Raw genomic sequence first — 16,960 nt, 5'->3', positions numbered from 1 at the left:
TTGCTAGTAATGACAGACTGTCCAGTGACTTTGATCGAATTAATGTAGTTTCTCTACACCTGATTCCTCACCTGTAACATGGAAAGACACCAGCTCCTCTGCAGAAGGTTAAAGGAGACGACATGTGTGTGCCCAGCTCCTGGCTGAGCACAAAGGGCACCAAACACGATGGGCTATTCCAGAGGCAGCCTGAGGGGCTTGAGGGAACAGGGCAGACAGGGTGAGGCTCTTGACTGGTGTCTGTTTTTCAAGCCTGAAAGCAGGAAGGGAGGCAAGTATCAGAGCGAGGCCTGGAAGGGGCTCTGCAGTCACCTGAGCTGAGGCCCGGTTCAGTCCTTGCCTCATGTGATTGCATGGTCACCTTAGTTACTGACCCTTGCTAAGCTTCCGTCCCTCGACCGGAAAAAGGGGTAGCAGGAGGGAAATACCTTGGGGGGGGGTCCATGGGGATCAAGGAAGATTTTAGGGCTCCTTCCCCACTGCAGTTCTGGAGGTGCCTTCCAAGTTCTCTCTCTCTCTCTCTCTCTCTCTTTTAATCAGAACAATTTATTCAGGATGGTCATAAGTAAATTGTTCTGGCAGATATATTTTTTTTTAATTCACCAATTCTATTTCAGAGCAATCCCATTATCCCTTTACTATCAAAATAAAAGTTTTACATTTGATGTTTCTACTTCCTCCATGTTGACTCTTCACCCCACTATAATCTGGTTGATGCATCTCCTACTCTAATGAAATGTAGCTTTCAAGTTCTCCAGTAATCTCTTAATTACCTCTCGCTTTCTACCTTCCAGCATCTCCTGTAGCTTTTCACCTTGGCCAGTGGCCTAGAAGTCATTCCTCCCTGCAGGAGTTAAAACTAAGATGGAGGGGCCCCTCTATACATCTTTTTAAGGCCCTTCTCAGTTCTCTAAAGGAGCCAAAACTTTCCTGTGACCCCTAAAAAGACCCCACACTTTATCTCCTCAGGATTGCCACTGTAACTTCTGAGCATCCAAAGAGCCCGTTTGGAAGGGAAAGCGGGCCGAATGTCACCGAGCAGAAAAGTACCGCGAGGAGACCAAGGGTCTTGCTGTTTTAACAATTGTTTTTGGTAGAAACTGTCTTACACACACACACACACACACACACACACACACACACACACACACGGTTTAGCAGGAATTGGTGGAAAACAACTGGGAGGAAGTACAGCTGTTCCCTCTGAGGAGCTCGCCGGGGGAAGGCAGGCCTGGGAAGAGGGGGTGTTCCCCGGGTGGTGACATACAGCATTCCTTTCACTTGAGGCAGCTGAGCCGAGGAGCTGCAGTCTCCCCTTGGGAATATGACTTAGCCGGGAAGGGCCTCACACACAGACCTGTGTCCCCACGTCCTTCTCCAAGAGAAACCCCTTCCCGTCCTGTGTGCGCGAACTCCCGCCCCAGCAGAGGCTCCGATACCGCCCCATCTCTGGCCCAACAAACAGCCCAAAGTCAGCGATCTCGTAGGATGTGTTTATATTTACACGGTACATTTTAAAGCAATGGCTACATTGGTCATACATATTAGAAACCATAAAAAAAAGTTAAGAACTTAAAATGTACATCATACACTTGTATATATATTTTTTACACAGAGGTAAAAAGGGTTATTATAAAAAAATCAATACAACAGGGTTTTTAGTATACAGGTAAAGAATGAATGATGCTTCAGGCACTTTAATTTGTTAATGTGAGCAAATAGCTTGGGGGGGCGGGGGGGAGGGCGCGGGTGTCGGGAGAAGCTTCCAAACAGATAATCTTTTGGTTAATGTTTTTGTTACCACAGATACAAAAATAAAATCTGAATAATTTCTTTCAAATGATTGACGTCAGTATGGCAAAGCTGACTGGGAAAATACTACACACTGTTCAGCTGCAGTGTGGCGATGAGAGAGAGACGTATTTACATAAATGTCCCCATGGCTGTCCTTGTGCCCTTCACCGCTACCTTCACAAACCAAAAAGCATAGGCAGAGTTAAGATTCACTGGCATAACTCTTCAAAGGGGTGGACCAGGACAGGGGGTGAAGGGAGAGAGAGACAACAAAATAGAGCCACAAACAAGCGGGGGTATGTGTATTCTTACTGAAATAAATAGGGGCACTGGAACTGAGGTCTAACAAAACATACATTAGTGTTGTGCTTTGTAGAGAGGAGACCTTGAGAAAGGCCTTGAGGAAAACCCTCAGGGCGTGGGGGTGGTCTCTCAACATCGTTGGGAGGCTGGCTGCGGTTCCCTAGATGTTCCCCAGGCAGGGAAGCAACGCTCTTTTCTCCCATCACCAGACTGACAACTCTCTGGTCCCTTTCCAGACCCAAAGGCCCAAACCAGTCACTCCAACCAATGAAAACGTCTACCGACTAACTCAGAAGCACAGAGGGCATTTGCACCGATGATCTGACTCAAGAAGTGCGACGGGCTCTCAGGAGAGCTGAAAACATTCCACGAAGGTAAGCACGGCTAGCACTTTCCCGTACGATGGGAAGATTGGAAAAAAGTCCCTTTCCTTGAGGACTGGTGTCCTGTGTGCCATAGAGAAGGGAGGAGGAAGCGAGGGGGGAGGGAGCAGGCCATGCCCTCAGCGGGCAGTTACCACGGGAAGATCATGGCGGGAAGAACAGTGTTTGACAAACCTGCCCCTGTGTTCTCCACGTCGTTCTGATTGTACTATGCTGGGCACAGGGAAACCATTCTTTACTTTTCTTCTTTCTGCCCTAAGATTTGGCTATTCCTTGCAATAGATTAGAAAAATACTCTTTTCCAGCTAATTCGAAGCCTCCTACGTGGCAAGGCGACAGGGAGCCCTAGCCTGCTGACTCAACCATCTGTGCACACCAAGTGGCAAGTCTGGGTGTGGAGTTGCAGGAGAAAGACACTTAGGCATCGGAGGGGTTTTTACATATGGCCTTGTTTTTTCCTAAGTATAAATGAAGAATTTGGTGACGTGAAATTGAGTCCAAAAGAAAAACACAAATCCACGTGCGAAATGCAGCCCACCACTCCTCAAATTTACAGCATTTAGAACTTCCCCCGTTAACAGAAAACCCCCATTGGGGAGAGGGGAGCTCCTTTAATTTTATTTACCGGAACCTCAGTGTTTCCCAACACTGGTTTGTGTTTGAAGAGAGTATTTGGTTTCCAAAACAGCAAGCAAATTTTTTTACTTTATTAGCATTTTCTTCCAATATTGCTAAATTTTTGGAAGTGGTGGCGACACAATTTTTAAAAAGTCCTACCTTAGGGGTAACTGGGGAGACTCAGGGAAATCCGGAAATCTCCTTTCTAGCCCTGGCTAGAGAGGATGTGATGCAGTTTAAGGAATTTTCCTGATTCTCCCAAGTTAATCTGAAGTTAAGGCTCGATTCTTAGTCATTTTACGGGTGAATGTTTGCATCCTGAAGAACTGGCAGATTTGGGGGCGGGGGCAGAAAATGATGATGGGCTCATGATAGAAACTGCGGCTTACATGGGAAATTTGGCTTTAGAAAAGTTAGAGCGATCTTGTTTGTCAGCTAGCTCACCTCCTAGACAGAGCAACTACCGTGGGGTTAAAATACTTCTGGTTGGGTTTCCTCGTTCTGACATCACACTTCCAGGAACCCGGTGATGCTTGTTGGCAACAGGCAAGCTGAGCCAAGAGAAAGATAGTCTTCGATGCTCTTGGAAAACCAACTACAAGACCCATCAAAAAAACCAAAAAAAACAGTTCCGACTGCAGGTGCCTTTGAACTGGAAGAGGTGGGCAGGAAATCAACACAGGTATAAGACAGTTAGCTTGATTACAGATTATTAATACACGAGTCTATGTGGGGGAGGAGGGGTCCTTTCTTTAGAACACTGTGCGCAGGGATGGATGAGTGGCTGGGAGGTGCAGAGTCCACCGGAGGGTTCCCCAGGCTGGAATGGCGCCCCAGGTCCCAGGGGGGAGGATGAGAGTGTGTGGGAGACAAGTTCCCCGGTGGCCGTGGACGGAGCGGAGGGCGGGGCACAGAGTCACACGGCGGCTTTGTGCCTGCCCCCGCAGCACCTGCACATCACTCCGCAGTGGTAGCAGGCCCGAAGGGGCAGGTAACAGCACATACAGGGGGCCAAGAAAGACAAGGCAATAAGAGCCATCCACCGGAGGCAAAACTTCTCGTCGCTAGTGTCGCACGAGCAGGGGTCTGTATAGTCGCCCTCGGGGTCCGACATACAGTGATAGAGCAGGCTGTCCGCACACCACATACAGCTCACCCGGCGGATGCAAGTTCTCACGGAGTCGGGCGCGTCCTGGCAGTGGCCCCTCCGGTTCTCCTCGTGGTTGAACATGTCCCTGCAGTACTCGCACCGGGAGCGCTCGCCGTCCTCCTTCCGCCGCCGGGGTTTGCCCCGCGAGGGCTGGGTCTTGATCACGCCGCCCCCGCGCCCTTTGGGGTCCTCACCGAGGCCGAAGTCCGAGGAGTCCACGTAGGGGTAGTTATAGTCGTGCTTGGGGACCTCGCCCTTGGCGAAGCGCACGTAGGAGTCCGCGTCCTCGGCGGGGTCCAGGGCCTTGCGCACGGGCGCGTGCCGGTAGTCCTCGTAGCCCGTCACCCAGATCTTCTCCCGGGGGTTGATGCGCACGATCTCCTCGTCGTCGTCCGGGAAGCTCACCTGGCGGTAGGGCCGGGGCATCGGCTGCCCCAGGAGAAAAGAGACAGTATTTTACAGCAGTGGCATAAAAAGAGAAAAGAATCCAACATGTACCTTTCACCTTGACAGAGGCATTTCTGGAAGAAACTGACCCGTCCTGTAATGACTGAACATCTTATGGGTCAAAGATGGATTTCAAACTCTGAGTCTCAATCCATTCCTTGGTCGGGAATCAATTGAATGGGCAGAGACCAGCTTTTATCCTCCCCCTTGTTTTGATTACCATCTAGGTGGGAAAGTGTGCCCACTGTAAGAATAGTTGAATTTTCAGAAGCTGGACACACCCAGGTCAAGAAGCAGAAGGTGAGGCTGCCTGCTAGCCTGATTTCTGCCTGGTTTTGGACAGTATGTTCTCTGTTGTAGGGTCAGCTTTTTTTTTTTTCTTCTTCTTCAGTGAAATAGATGAATACTGGAGTACACTGCATGTTAGAAGGGTAAGTACTTTTCATAATCTATGTATATACAATACGTGAACCGTGGGTCACCATATAAAATGCATTTCTCACTGTGGATCATGTTCAAAAAAAGCAAAAGGGGGCTACCAGGAACTATAAGAACCGTGTAATCCGGTTGGGAAGAGAAGATGCCCAGATAACAGAAGGTTAAGAGCGCAGGCTCTGGAGGCCGGCTGCCTGGGTTCGAATCCTGCCAGGATCGCACAGATAGTGAGTGACAGAGCTGGAACCTGGGCCTAGGCAGCTGCGACCCAGAGCCACACCCTCCAGCCCCCACACCCCAAATGCATTCTCCCTTAGGGCCAAGAGTCCTCTCAGCAGTAGTTGATTTTCCACCTTACAAGTCTTTTGGGCATGAAGGCTTTTTAAGGGGGAAAGAGCATGGTTCTGAGCAAACCCACTGGAGTCAAATTCTGGCTGTGCTATTTCCCGGCAAGTGGCTATGCCTCAACCTCAGTTTCCCTGATTGTCAGACTGCATAGGGCTGTTGTGAATGGAGAGGAGGAATCTACGCAGTGTTCGCACTGAGTCTGTCACACGGGATGTGCTCGATACCGGCTGCGATTGTCGTCATTGTAACAGTTACAGCATTTTACATGGCAGTTGGGTGTCCCCATCGCTTCCCACCAGACTGGGAGCAGGGCCACCTCTCACACCCTTTGCCCTAATTCCCCTGAGAGTCTTGACATGAGAGCTTCCTGGGCTTCAGAAAAATCACAATCCTGTAGGATTTCAAAACGGATCTTGGGAGCTGTCACAGGCTTTGCTAATTTTTTATTTTGCAAAGTAAGGAGAGCCAAGAAGCCAGTTCTTATGGATTGCCACCATAATTTGATTTAAAAAAATTTTGTTAATGCCAAACTATTGGGAAGCATACAACAAAAAGATTTTTAAAAAGAGTCATATAAACCTAGCTTTATGTTAACTGTGCTCCTTTTTTCTCTTTTCAAAGCAGACCGGTGGCCACATCACCCTACACGGGCAGCAGTCCCAGCCCCACAGGTTGGGAACCTACTCTGCAAAACAGCCACTCGGTAAATATTTGTTGAATTATTGAATTCCAGACTCCATCTCCCTGAGCAGGCCTGGGCCTGCAGCCCGAGCCGCCAGGGCGTGAGCCAGGTGTGCAGCGTTCTTCAGGCCTGATCGAGCTTTGTGCTTTCACACCAGGTCGGGAGGCCCTCTGCAGGGGGCAGCACAGCGCATGGGTGAGCACAGACTGGCATTTGAATCTTTTCCACCAGGGACTCGATCTCTCTAAGCCTTAGCTTCCTCATCTACAAAGTGGGGAGCCGAGGAACTGCCTTGTGGGGAAATTTGTGAGGATTAAACGAGATACAGTACAAGGATTCTGGCCCACAGAAACCTCTAAGCGAGGGTGAGCTGCCACCACCGCCAGCGATGTGGGGTGGGGTGGGGTGGGGTGGCACAAAGTAGCACGGAAGGGCCTGGGCTCAGGGAGAGGAAGGAGGCCTCCCAGCACAGGGAGCCACCCACCCCGATGACCCCCGAGGACGGAGACTGCCGCTCACCTGCTCGAGGTGATAGTGGTCCGCGGGGTATGGGTCGTGGAGGTGGCCCAGGGTGTAAATCCTCCGGTGCTCACAGGATGTGGGGGAGGAGATTGTCCGGGTCGGTTGTTCCCTCTTCTGAGAGGAATTAGAAGAACTGTCTGTAGCTGTCTGTTTAGAGGGAGGTAACCAAGAGTTAATTTGAAATAACCAAACCCACACACCAAACCCTCGCATGCCGTCTGCCCGCCTTGTGGCATCTTGCTGGGCTTCCCGAAATCTGGAGTTTACCCTGGCTGCCCGAGGCGGGAGGACCCCCGAAGGGCGAGATTGTCTAAACATGATGTGGCCGCCAGACCCTGGAAAGTTGGGTTTGTTTTCTCGAATGTGGGAGCAGCGACCAGGCTTTGGGGCCAGGCTACGACAGCAGGCCTCCCGCGGGTGCAGCCCAGTTGGTCAAGGATGGTTGTCCCATTTGTAGCGCTAGTTCCAAGGCACTCTGGCGAGCAGCGGAGGTGCAAACACGAAAAAAATCAAACCCAAATGTTGACATGTGTGGCTAGTCCCAGCCTGAGAAAGAGAGAAGGATACCGTGGGGTATCATGGGTACTGGCTTTCCAGAAATTTTATAGGACATCTTTGAGGTCCACTTTAAACTGGCAGCAAGATGGACGACTGCAGAGGGTTAAGGCTGCCATCAGTGAGGAGGGGCTGGCAGAGCTGTCTCCCCAGCAGCGGTATCCAGTTCAGCCCGGAGCCTACCTGATGGTGTCTTGGGAAGGTGAGTGGATGTTGGGATGGACTGTGGCCAGAGCGCAGGGGGGGCCCACCGCCTCCCAATATATCTACCACCTGGGTGCTTCATGCTCCCGCCTAAGACTCAATGAGGGGGGCCAGGTGATGGTCACCCTCCACAACCACTCCCACCCCCCACATGCTCGTAAAAGACTTAAGTCTTTACAACCAGGGCACCCCACCTTTCACCTCCAAGGAGTCGGGGACCCTTCTCCACCTCCAAACAAACGAAAAGGTTTTTCTTGTATCTAGAAACTTCTTCCTCTCCTTGGCTGGCTGTTGCTCTCATAGTCCCCTTATCTTTTTATTCTACATGTCTTTTGTTCGTGTCATAAATCCTTTTGGGGGCAAGGCAGGGTTTAAACAAATAGAGTGATAGTTATTTTTACCCCTCTGCCCATTTATAAAGAAGTAAATGCTCAGAAAAATGGGACTACAGGTATTTAGGAAAAAGAAGACTCATTTCCATTATGCAATAAACTGCTGTTAATTTTTAAAACTTGGCGGACATGTGCAGCTTCCCTATAGGACCCAATCTGCCTGGATTTTTCCTACTGGTTTGGTCCAAGTGATGCGGGGCTGATGCCTGTGTCCAGTCCCTCCACCCACAGTGGCTAATCCGGATGTGGACACATGGTCCTCTCAGGCGGTACAGAAAGATTTTTGACGGAGAGTTCAGAAAAGATGCTGACTTTTTACCTCAAGTTATGACCTAAGGGTCCCGTAAGCCTGGAATGGGGGTGAGGGCACTGGGGAAGCACCTTCTGGATGAGGTGAAGTAAAACCTAGAGAAGGCCACCCCCATGGACACCATCTGAGCTTTGGGGTCCAGTCAAGCCTGAATCCTGACCCACTCTTTGGTAACTGAAGCCAGATGTGCTGGGCTCACCACGTGGGCGCACTTCTCCTCCCTCCCGATCCCAGCTCTGAGGCAGCAGCTCCACCTGCGTCACTCCCCTGGCCTCTCTGTGACCCTGACTCCTCTCCACACGGGTGGGGTGGCCTGGGCGTGCAGCCTGCGACCTCCCTCCTCTGCCTCCTGGGAGCCACCCAACTGGCAAGCAGCCATCCTGGGGACTGCGGGGCCCACCGTGGGGAGGCTGCAGACCCAGCACCCCTGTGCCTGGCGGGGCGGGTCCTGAGACACCCGCTTCCTGCAGATGTCAGCCAGGACCATAAAGGGTCCCCCCAACTGGTTCAGAACTCAGATAGGAAAGAATTACTATTAAATATCAGTAACTGCAAGAGACCAAGCTGACACACAAGAATTTTTTCCTTTCTTCCACACTCTGCTTGTTGTCCAGCTCTCACCCACTTTGCTGTCGATCCGACAACAAAGCCCAGGACTCCCCGTTAGGAGAGTGGGTACCATGTGCCAGGGGCTGGGTACACGTGAACAATCGCAGGTAAAATATCGTCTCCACATCACACAGAGGCAGGACCTGCTGACCGGCAGTGGCTAACCCAGGTGTGGACACCCTGACCATCAAGCCCCCTGGAGTTCAGTGCCCCAAACCCTGCTTCTCACACTCAGGTGAGCCCATTCCAACGCCGCCTCTGAGAGGAATTGTGTTCACCTCAACGAAAGTACAACTTCACGTCAGAAGGTGCACCCTGCGTGACAGAACCCAGGAGATAAGGGGATGGCGTCACACGATACAAAGGTTTCCAAAGGTCTCAGTAAGTACTTCCTGAATAAGCAGATAAGGGCCCTCAGTATGACTCAGATCTCAGGGGTTAAATTCTTATCCAACACCCACAGGACGGTCATCTCTGAGGTTAGAAGCTACCCGAGTGCTGAACACGGTAACATGCACTCAGCACTGAGGTCTCGGAAACCAGTTTATACATCGCGGTCACCTCTGTGTTAGTCAGCTGGTACCCTCATCCACCCCAGGGCCAGGTTCACAATGTGTAGGAAGTCATTCTGAGAAATGGGGCACACCCAGTTTTCCCGGTATTCGTGAGCCAATCAGAAATGCCCCCGTCTGACCTCCCTAGGCCCAAACAGCCCTTCCCCCCTGCACGGTCAAGTGCAAAGCTTCCCAAACGTGAGGCCAAGGAAGGCCTTTCAAGGTCTCCTAACCGAGTGACGGATTTGTACAAAGGAGCAGGAAAGCCAGCAAACTTTGAGGTATGCCCACAGCTCACCGCTTCCCGAGGGCCCTGCTGAGGGTACGGCCTGGCCCAGCCCACAGCCTCCCCTGCCAAACTGCTCGGTGTGGGTCTGACTCTGGAGAGGAGAGCCTGCCAGAGAGGCTCCACGGGAAGCCGAGGTTGTGTCAAATCTATACTATCAGACAGATCTTGTAAGCGGTGTGACCTGCCGACAAGAGGAATGTCCTATCAGGGCATCTCCAAGAACAGCGAGGGGAAATACCTCCTACCCACATGCACCGCTGACCTAACTGCTCGTGGTTTCCACTCACAGCCGGAGGACAGCAGCCACCGAAGCTGTGCGCACGCGCACACATCCACAAGCAAGATTCTCGAGTGTCACTGTTACTTGTGTGCACAAGCTCATGACACCTACCCATATGACAGCTTCTCCTTCGACTCGGAGAGACTGCGGCTGCGTTTTAAACTCACCCTGCTCTCCGGAGGGTGCCTCTCAACTGTTGCAGGCTTGAACTCGGGAAGAACAAAAGCAGAGGCCCTCAGCCCCCCTAAGAGGGACAGCTTCAGCGCCAGGCTTCCCCGAGCCACCGCACCTGCACGGGTCTCCTCCACAACCAGCCTCTGAGTTTGACTGACTCAGTGTCAGTGCCCATGATGAAAACGATGTCCAAGGAAGAAGTTTGCAACGTAACATGAGGGCCGAAGAAAAGAAAGGTGATGGAATATTATAATGTTAAATATCAGGGTCTCAGCTCAGGCAGACTGGATTTGAATCATTCTCTGCCAATTATAAATTGCATGATTTTGGTCAAGTTAACGTCTAACTCCAGTTTTCATATCTGCAAAAATGGAGCTGAAATTGTCCTCAGAGCTATTACAAAAATGAAATGAGATTAAACATTCCCATTTTTTAAACTGTTACTGCCGATTACCGAAAAGTTTTTGATTCTGTTGGTTCGGTATCTGGTCACCTCGCTTAACTCCTTATAGAAGTTCACATAGTTTACATAGTGACTTTGGGTTTTTCTCAGTAAATCCTGTTACCCACAAAAGGTAGTTTGGCCTCTTTTCCAGTTTTTATACCTTCTTTTTCTTTTCTTATTGCAATTTTTGCCAGGGCTTCCAGCATGATGTGGAAAAACAGAGGCGATAGTGGCCCTGCTTGTCTTTTTTAAAAATTGATCATATATATATTTTTATTTCTTTATTAATTTCAGAGAGGAAGGGAGAGAGAGAAACATCAATGATGAGAGAGAATCATTGATCGGCTGCCTCCAGCATGCCCCCTACTGGGGATCGAGCCTGCAACCCAGGCATGTGCCCTTGGCTGGAATCAAACCTGGGACCCTTCAGTCCGCAGGCCAACACTCTACCCACTGAGCCAAACCGGCTAGGGCACCCTGCTTGTCTTTTTAAAAGGCACTTTAAAAAATAAATTTCCAATGATTACTGTAAAAACTCACATATTTTGAGTAATTAACAAGCTTGTGTGACCCTCTAATAGGGCAGTAAGCCGAGACAAGACCTTGATAAGGAGAACAGAGAAAGAACAGGAGAGTGGGAAGGGAAGGGAGGTGGAAATGAGAGTTCAGGGTACTGAGATGAAAGGGTGGGCACTGCTAACCTTAGAAACACTGAACAGAGCCCCGACCAGCCCGACCAAATCCACTCCGGTAGTACCAATCCCCATCCCTTCCCTGAAGGGTTTTTGGGTTTGGGCTGGGTGCTTTGTGGGATGTGGGTTCACAGAAGGTGACACGGGCAGGGCAAGGCCAGGAAGCTTCCCTGAGGAAGGACATTCTAGATGGGTAGACAACCCAGACCAAGGCCCAGAGGAAAAAAAAGAAAGGCTCAAATTTATCAGTGAACATCTGATAAACTCCTTTAACTCTGCAGACATAAGTTGTACTTACTTTGAGAATTCAGGTATTTCCTTTGAGAATTGAGATAATTCTCCAGAATTTAATTTAACAAATAAGAGGAAAACCATGGAGCTTCAAAAGTTGATAGACCTTTTTTCTGAAGAACTGACTTGAATGTTATGCTGTCTGGCCAGTAAGTCAAAATCTGAAGTACAAAGGACACTGGGTGGAGGCCGCCTGTTCCCCAAGGTCAGTGCTACCTGTGTGGGCAGGACTTGGTCTGATGGAGAAAGGGGAGAAGATCAATGCCTAAAGTTAAAGCTGTGGCTGGCTCCCTCCTATGTTATGGGCATATTTTGTACAATAGGATTTCTTACTCGTGGAAAGTTGGCTATTCTTCCCTGACCTACGGAGGGCCCTTGAGTTGACTGGGAGGTTCTTAAAGAAGCACGTGCATTTGTTCGCGTGCCCTGGGTCCGGGAACGAGCCTCCTTCATTTGGAAGGTGAACCTCTTTGACCAGGGGAAGCTCAAAGAGGGAGGGAAAAAACCAAGAGGCTAAGCCAGGTAAGAAGGCAATTTGCTTAAATTAAGTTACCCATCTGGGATAGGATCCTAGCTGCAGACCAGGGCTTTCTGGGGCATTCTGGGTGGGTCAGACTATACATTTCGAAGTAAAAGAAGTGTTTTCAGTATTATGTGCATCCCCTTTAACTCCCCTGGGTTTTCCTGCTAAATCCTTGATTTTCCAAAAGGGGTTGGGAGGTACAGAACAAAGGCAGCAACAGCTGGCAGACAGTGGCTAGGGGAGAGAAAGGTGTGTCCAGGGCTGATTTTTCAAGGACACTTGGAACTATTAAGGGGCTCCTGGTTTATAGCTTTCCCCAGTAGGACACTCCCACTGAGTGTATCGGTGAGACTACGAGAAGGCTGGTGTTCGTCAATTTTCTCCTCCCTTCTGGGAGGGAGGCAAGCAAGCAAGTACAGCCACTTGATCATCCCCGTGTCTCCAGAACACGAGCCGACGGAAGAAAGTGCACAGTGCATGGAGCCAAGCCCACTCGGCAGCCACTTCCGGAGGCCAGTGGACCTGGGTGTTTTAAACAGGCATAGGAAAGACAGGTAAGAAACTGCTCAAGGAGCCCGACCACAGCATCTGGGGATCACACAGCAATGCTAGGCAAACATAGCTCAATGCAGAGAGAAGTGGACAACCCTGGTGCCAGGCCATTCGTCTTAGTTGTTGAACTTCTTTGGGCCTCAGTTTCCTCATGTGTAAGATCAGGGGTGCTACTGGGTGATCTCCAAGGTCTATCTGGGCTCCAACAATTTCATGTGTAATCTTCCTCCCTCTTCCTAAGAATATGACAGGTCAGAAGGGTTTGTCTAACACTGTTGCTTAGCTGATTGAAGAGCCACAGGATATATGTCAACTATACCTCAATAAACACAAATAATAAATAAAAGTCATCACCATGCCCCCCACCCCCAAACTGCCAGAGGATTCACTCAGATGATTAAGTAGAATTTCTGCCATCTATAGATGCTGCTATTTTGAATTTTTAAAGATGGATTACTGGGAGTTATGACCACAATTCGTATTATTTTTACTGCAATCCACCACCAAAATAGATCTCGACATCTGATGCATTCTTCCTATAGCAAGGGCTGCTCGTTTTATTTCTTTTAAAAAGTATGCACACACACAGAGTACATATAAATACAAATGTATGCCATTCCTCTCCACCTCGGGCTGGGAGACTAGACTGATCACATAAAACTCTGGGCTGCTTCTGCCTATCAGGAGACAGTGACCTGGATGGCCGAGGGCCCAAAGGCTCCTGGCTCAGGGGGTGTGGATGAGCTGTTGTTTCTAACTCTTCAGCAAAGCATACCTTCTGCTCCGTATCGACCAGACTGACAGGCCTGTGGCCAATCCCTTTTCCTCTGCTAAACAGGAAGTTACCACCAGGTCTCTGGGAACAGGTAGCACTGGCTCACCTGTCCTGAGGGCCTACATGGGTTCCAGGTGTCCTGTTTCAAAGAGGCAAGCAGAGCAGAAAATCAGCCAGGAACATGCTCTTCTATGGTCCCAGCTAGCAGGCAGTTTGGGCCTAGGAGGCAGCTGCTTGGGGAAAAGAGAGAACTCGGTCCTAGGGCATTAATTACCCTCTCTGGGACCCAGGGAATAAAGTGGGCATTCTTTCATTGGGAAAAAATCCTATGTAATAAAAGGATAATATGTAAATTGACCCTAATGGTGGAACGACCAGAATGACAGCTCAACCAGTCACTATGAGGCGCACTGACCACCTCTCTGGCCTTTTCCCCAGCCGGCAGGCTCCAATCGCCTGATGGTGAGCAGGGAACCAGGGGTGGATGGTGGGGGATGCGGGTAGTGCCAGGCCAACCTCTTGGTTCCTCCCCCTGGCTGGCAGGCTCCAATCACTCAATCACTTGATGGTGAATGGGGAACCAGGGGCGGGTGGCGGCAGGGGGTGGGGCTGGCTGCAGGCAGCTAGGGAAGATGGCCCTGATTGTAGGCCAGGCCTAAGGACTGTGCATGAATTTCATGCACCGGGCCTCTAATAATAAAAAAAGGGAAATGTCCACATGTTTAACAAAATTTAATGTGTCTAGATTTTGAAGTCAGGTGAAAGCAAATTTGATATGAAAGGAAAGGACTGATAAGCCACAGCTTCGCTTCACTGGAAGGCTGAGGGATGGGAGCAGGAAGGCTGGGTTTCAGGTAACCCTGACTACGTTCTCTGTATGAATTAGTAAAATGGAAATAATAGTAGCCTACTATCCACAGCTTAAAAAGATGAGATGACATATGTGTAAATGAAGAAAGACACACATGGAAGAGTTAGAGAAATGCCGTTGGCCTTCCTGAAATGGAGAGTGTTGCAAAGCTTTTGTTGGACATTAATTGCTTTAGTTTAGCCACTGTAAGGTATTACTTTTGAATAAAAAGATCCTCCTCTTACTATGTAATGTGAGCTTGATAACTGTCGTGTGGAAGATAAAGCAGCTCCCACCCATGTGGGCCTCCGCCTGCAGCAGTTATGGGGCACAGGGCTGCCCCTCCCAAACATTTTTGCCTTTCTTAACAAAGCACTGTAGACCAACTTCACTACATTTTATAGGATTTACATTTCCAACCTATTTTCTCTCCACGTCTCCCCCCCCCCCGCCCCCAACCTGTCCCCATCCCTTCATTCCTTAGGGAGAGACAACAGAAATGTTTCTGATCAGCTGATCTTCTAAAAGGAGGCTGGGGCTTCGAGGAGGAACCGGGGACCGTCTGCCTACACAGAGGTCTTAAGCTAGTGCCTTAGTTGAAATATCCATCATTTAGGTGGTTCTTTTGCAACAAAGGGGGACTCTGGTACACTTGACAGGTAACATTTACTAAAACGTATTGAATAAGTATTGCCTTTTCTTACAGTTCTGGGTGAGCAGGGTGTGGAACTGAGCCTCTCTGAGCCTGGGTGATTCATCTGCAGACATGAAGTGCCAGGAGGTTACCTCCCAGGTGGCTGGAGGACAGATGCAGTGATGTATGTGCCAGTGTGGGCCTAGCGCCAGGGCAGCTCCACACCCCAGTTCCTCTCCCTCCCCTCCCCTCCCCTGGGCCAGCAGACAGAGACTCAGAAGAAATGTGTCCACCCTGAGGTTTTGTGTTCAAAGGATCAAGGGTCACAGCTAACTCACGGCAGCACCAAGTTCAGAACCCAGGCCGGCCTCTCCCTCACCTCCAAACGCCGCACTCTCAGGGGTCACACACCACTTCAGCTTTTAAAAACACTCTTAGAAAATCAGTAGGTGAACCCCCTTTCATTACAAAATTGGTCGATATGCCTTCAGTTTTAATGTTTGTTAGGGCTGAATTAGGTGGAAAAATTTTGTGGTATTCTGCACTCTTCTGCTTCTGTAAGTGAAACCTAGGTAATTACAAAATTCAATGAATGTTTTTTCTATTTAAGAATGAAAATAAGGACAACTTGCAAATACTCAAAAGCCCATCTAGGATAAAACAAAACTGCTTCTCAGTACTTTGGTTTCAACCACTTGCTCTAACCCTCGCTTTAGCGAACACCTGGGGTGGAAGGGGTGAGGTACCATAGCGGACAACTGCTCTGAACAGCCGGAAGGTAACAATGCAGCTTGTAATAAACAGGATGCCGGGGGGCCAAGCACAGGGCACGGGGCAGGACCAGGTTTTCCAGTTTGGGCAAAACATGGCTAGAAACTGATGATGTTCGAAAAGACATGACATTTTTCCTATCTAAAGGAGGACTGCCTACCTAAAGGAAGAAATACAGCGAAACACCAACACCTAATCCAAATACCAGCCTTTTCCAACTGGGTTCTAGGAGAGTTCAGACCCGAACAAAATCACTGAATGACTCTCCTCAATTCTGCAAAGGACATTACACAGTTAGCACCATTCTAGGTGCGCAGGACACGTTAACTCATTATATGAGGATGGATTCCTTAAAGTGCTAGGGCTTAATAGAGAAGAATTGATGGAGAAGGGCTGTCCAAATCCCAAAACAGTACTTAGGTGGAAGTAAACCTAGAGGGTGGGAAAAAACCACCCAACCCTATACATGTAGGCTAGGCCTTGCTATGGTCAAGCTCCGAGTTGCCATCTTGGGGACCGCAGACTGTAACACCCACTAGGTAGCTCCCAGTCCACCACATGAATGGGTCACATGGGCATGAGCCACATATTTATTCTCTTGTCTCTCCCTTTTCCAACTTGGGTCCAAGAGAACCCTAAGATAGAACTCTTATATTTGGTGGTGGTTTAAAAAAAAATAGAACAGCTGAAAGACCCTAAATATAATTATTCAACAGCAGCAGCGGGGAACTGGGAAGCTGGGCACGAGTCCCCACCATGAACTGGATGTGAGATTTTTAAAAAAATATATTTTGATTTTTTACAGAGAGGAAGGGAGAGAGATAGAGTTAGAAACATCGATCAGCTGCCTCCTGCACACCCCCTACTGGGGATGTGCCCACAACCAAGGTACATGCCCTTGACTGGAATCGAACCTGGGACCCTTGAGTCCGCAGGCTGACACTCTATCCACTGAGCCAACCGGTTAGGGCTGGATGTGAGATCTTAGGCAAGTCACGCGTCTGAGTCACCTGGAAGAACTCACAATCCCTTCCCATTCCCAGACCTGCAATTCTAAGGAGCTGGCTTTTTAGAGCTGCCCTCGCCACCCAGCAAGGCAAATAAATGTCCAGTAACGCCTGCAGCTTATCTTATCTCTAACGTGCCATTACTTCCACAGTGGACATGCAGCTGCCTAGCACCAGGCAGGGAGTACAGCAGGAAGAAGAGCACTTAGAGCCACAAAAGTCAACCTCTTTAATCTCTAAACCTCCAGCGGGGGGAACAAGGATGAGCTGCTATAACTAAGGTGTTCGTCTCCATTCCTCCTTCTCCCTTGACCTCTCACCCACCTTCTGATAAAACCCTTCTCATTCTTAAGAAAAAAAAAAAAATCAAT

The 16,960-nt window shown here is 49.5% G+C and overlaps 2 protein-coding genes and 1 long non-coding RNA gene across 6 annotated transcripts in view; 2 read left to right on the top strand and 1 right to left on the bottom strand.

Annotated features, from left to right (window-relative positions):
- Positions 1-1,479: 1,479 nt before the first annotated feature.
- Positions 1,480-16,960, bottom strand: part of SPRED2 (sprouty related EVH1 domain containing 2) — a 52,991-nt gene continuing 37,510 nt past the window's right edge. The window contains 2 exon segments of the mRNA XM_023746252.1: positions 1,480-4,677; positions 6,680-6,829. Of these exon segments, the coding sequence (XP_023602020.1) occupies positions 4,015-4,677; positions 6,680-6,829 (813 nt within the window). The 3' untranslated portion in view covers positions 1,480-4,014.
- LOC111823739 lies at positions 4,686-6,563 on the top strand. Its single transcript, XR_002826811.1, has 3 exons — positions 4,686-4,995; positions 5,087-5,126; positions 6,100-6,563. It is a non-coding gene; the product is annotated as an uncharacterized LOC111823739 (long non-coding RNA).
- On the top strand, positions 7,013-16,310 carry LOC106694666. 4 transcript variants are annotated; one of them, XR_002826804.1, is made up of 4 exons: positions 7,013-7,439; positions 8,988-9,133; positions 9,885-10,285; positions 15,422-16,310. XR_002826804.1 is itself a non-coding variant. In XM_023746260.1 (3 exons), exons 1-3 carry the CDS (start codon positions 7,121-7,123, stop codon positions 10,194-10,196), a joined length of 777 nt encoding a protein of 258 aa, XP_023602028.1. In that variant the 5' UTR covers positions 7,013-7,120; the 3' UTR covers positions 10,197-10,492. The 4 variants fall into 4 exon arrangements, 1 of the variants encoding a protein (XP_023602028.1); XR_002826805.1 differs by lacking the exon at positions 15,422-16,310 and adding an exon at positions 11,801-12,542; XR_002826807.1 differs by lacking the exon at positions 15,422-16,310 and having other exon boundaries at positions 8,758-9,133; positions 9,885-10,492.

This window comes from Myotis lucifugus, unplaced genomic scaffold, assembly GCF_000147115.1.
Source record: "Myotis lucifugus unplaced genomic scaffold, Myoluc2.0 scaffold_6, whole genome shotgun sequence".
NCBI lineage: Eukaryota > Metazoa > Chordata > Mammalia > Chiroptera > Vespertilionidae > Myotis > Myotis lucifugus.
This window is presented reverse-complemented; position numbering and strand designations above follow the sequence as displayed.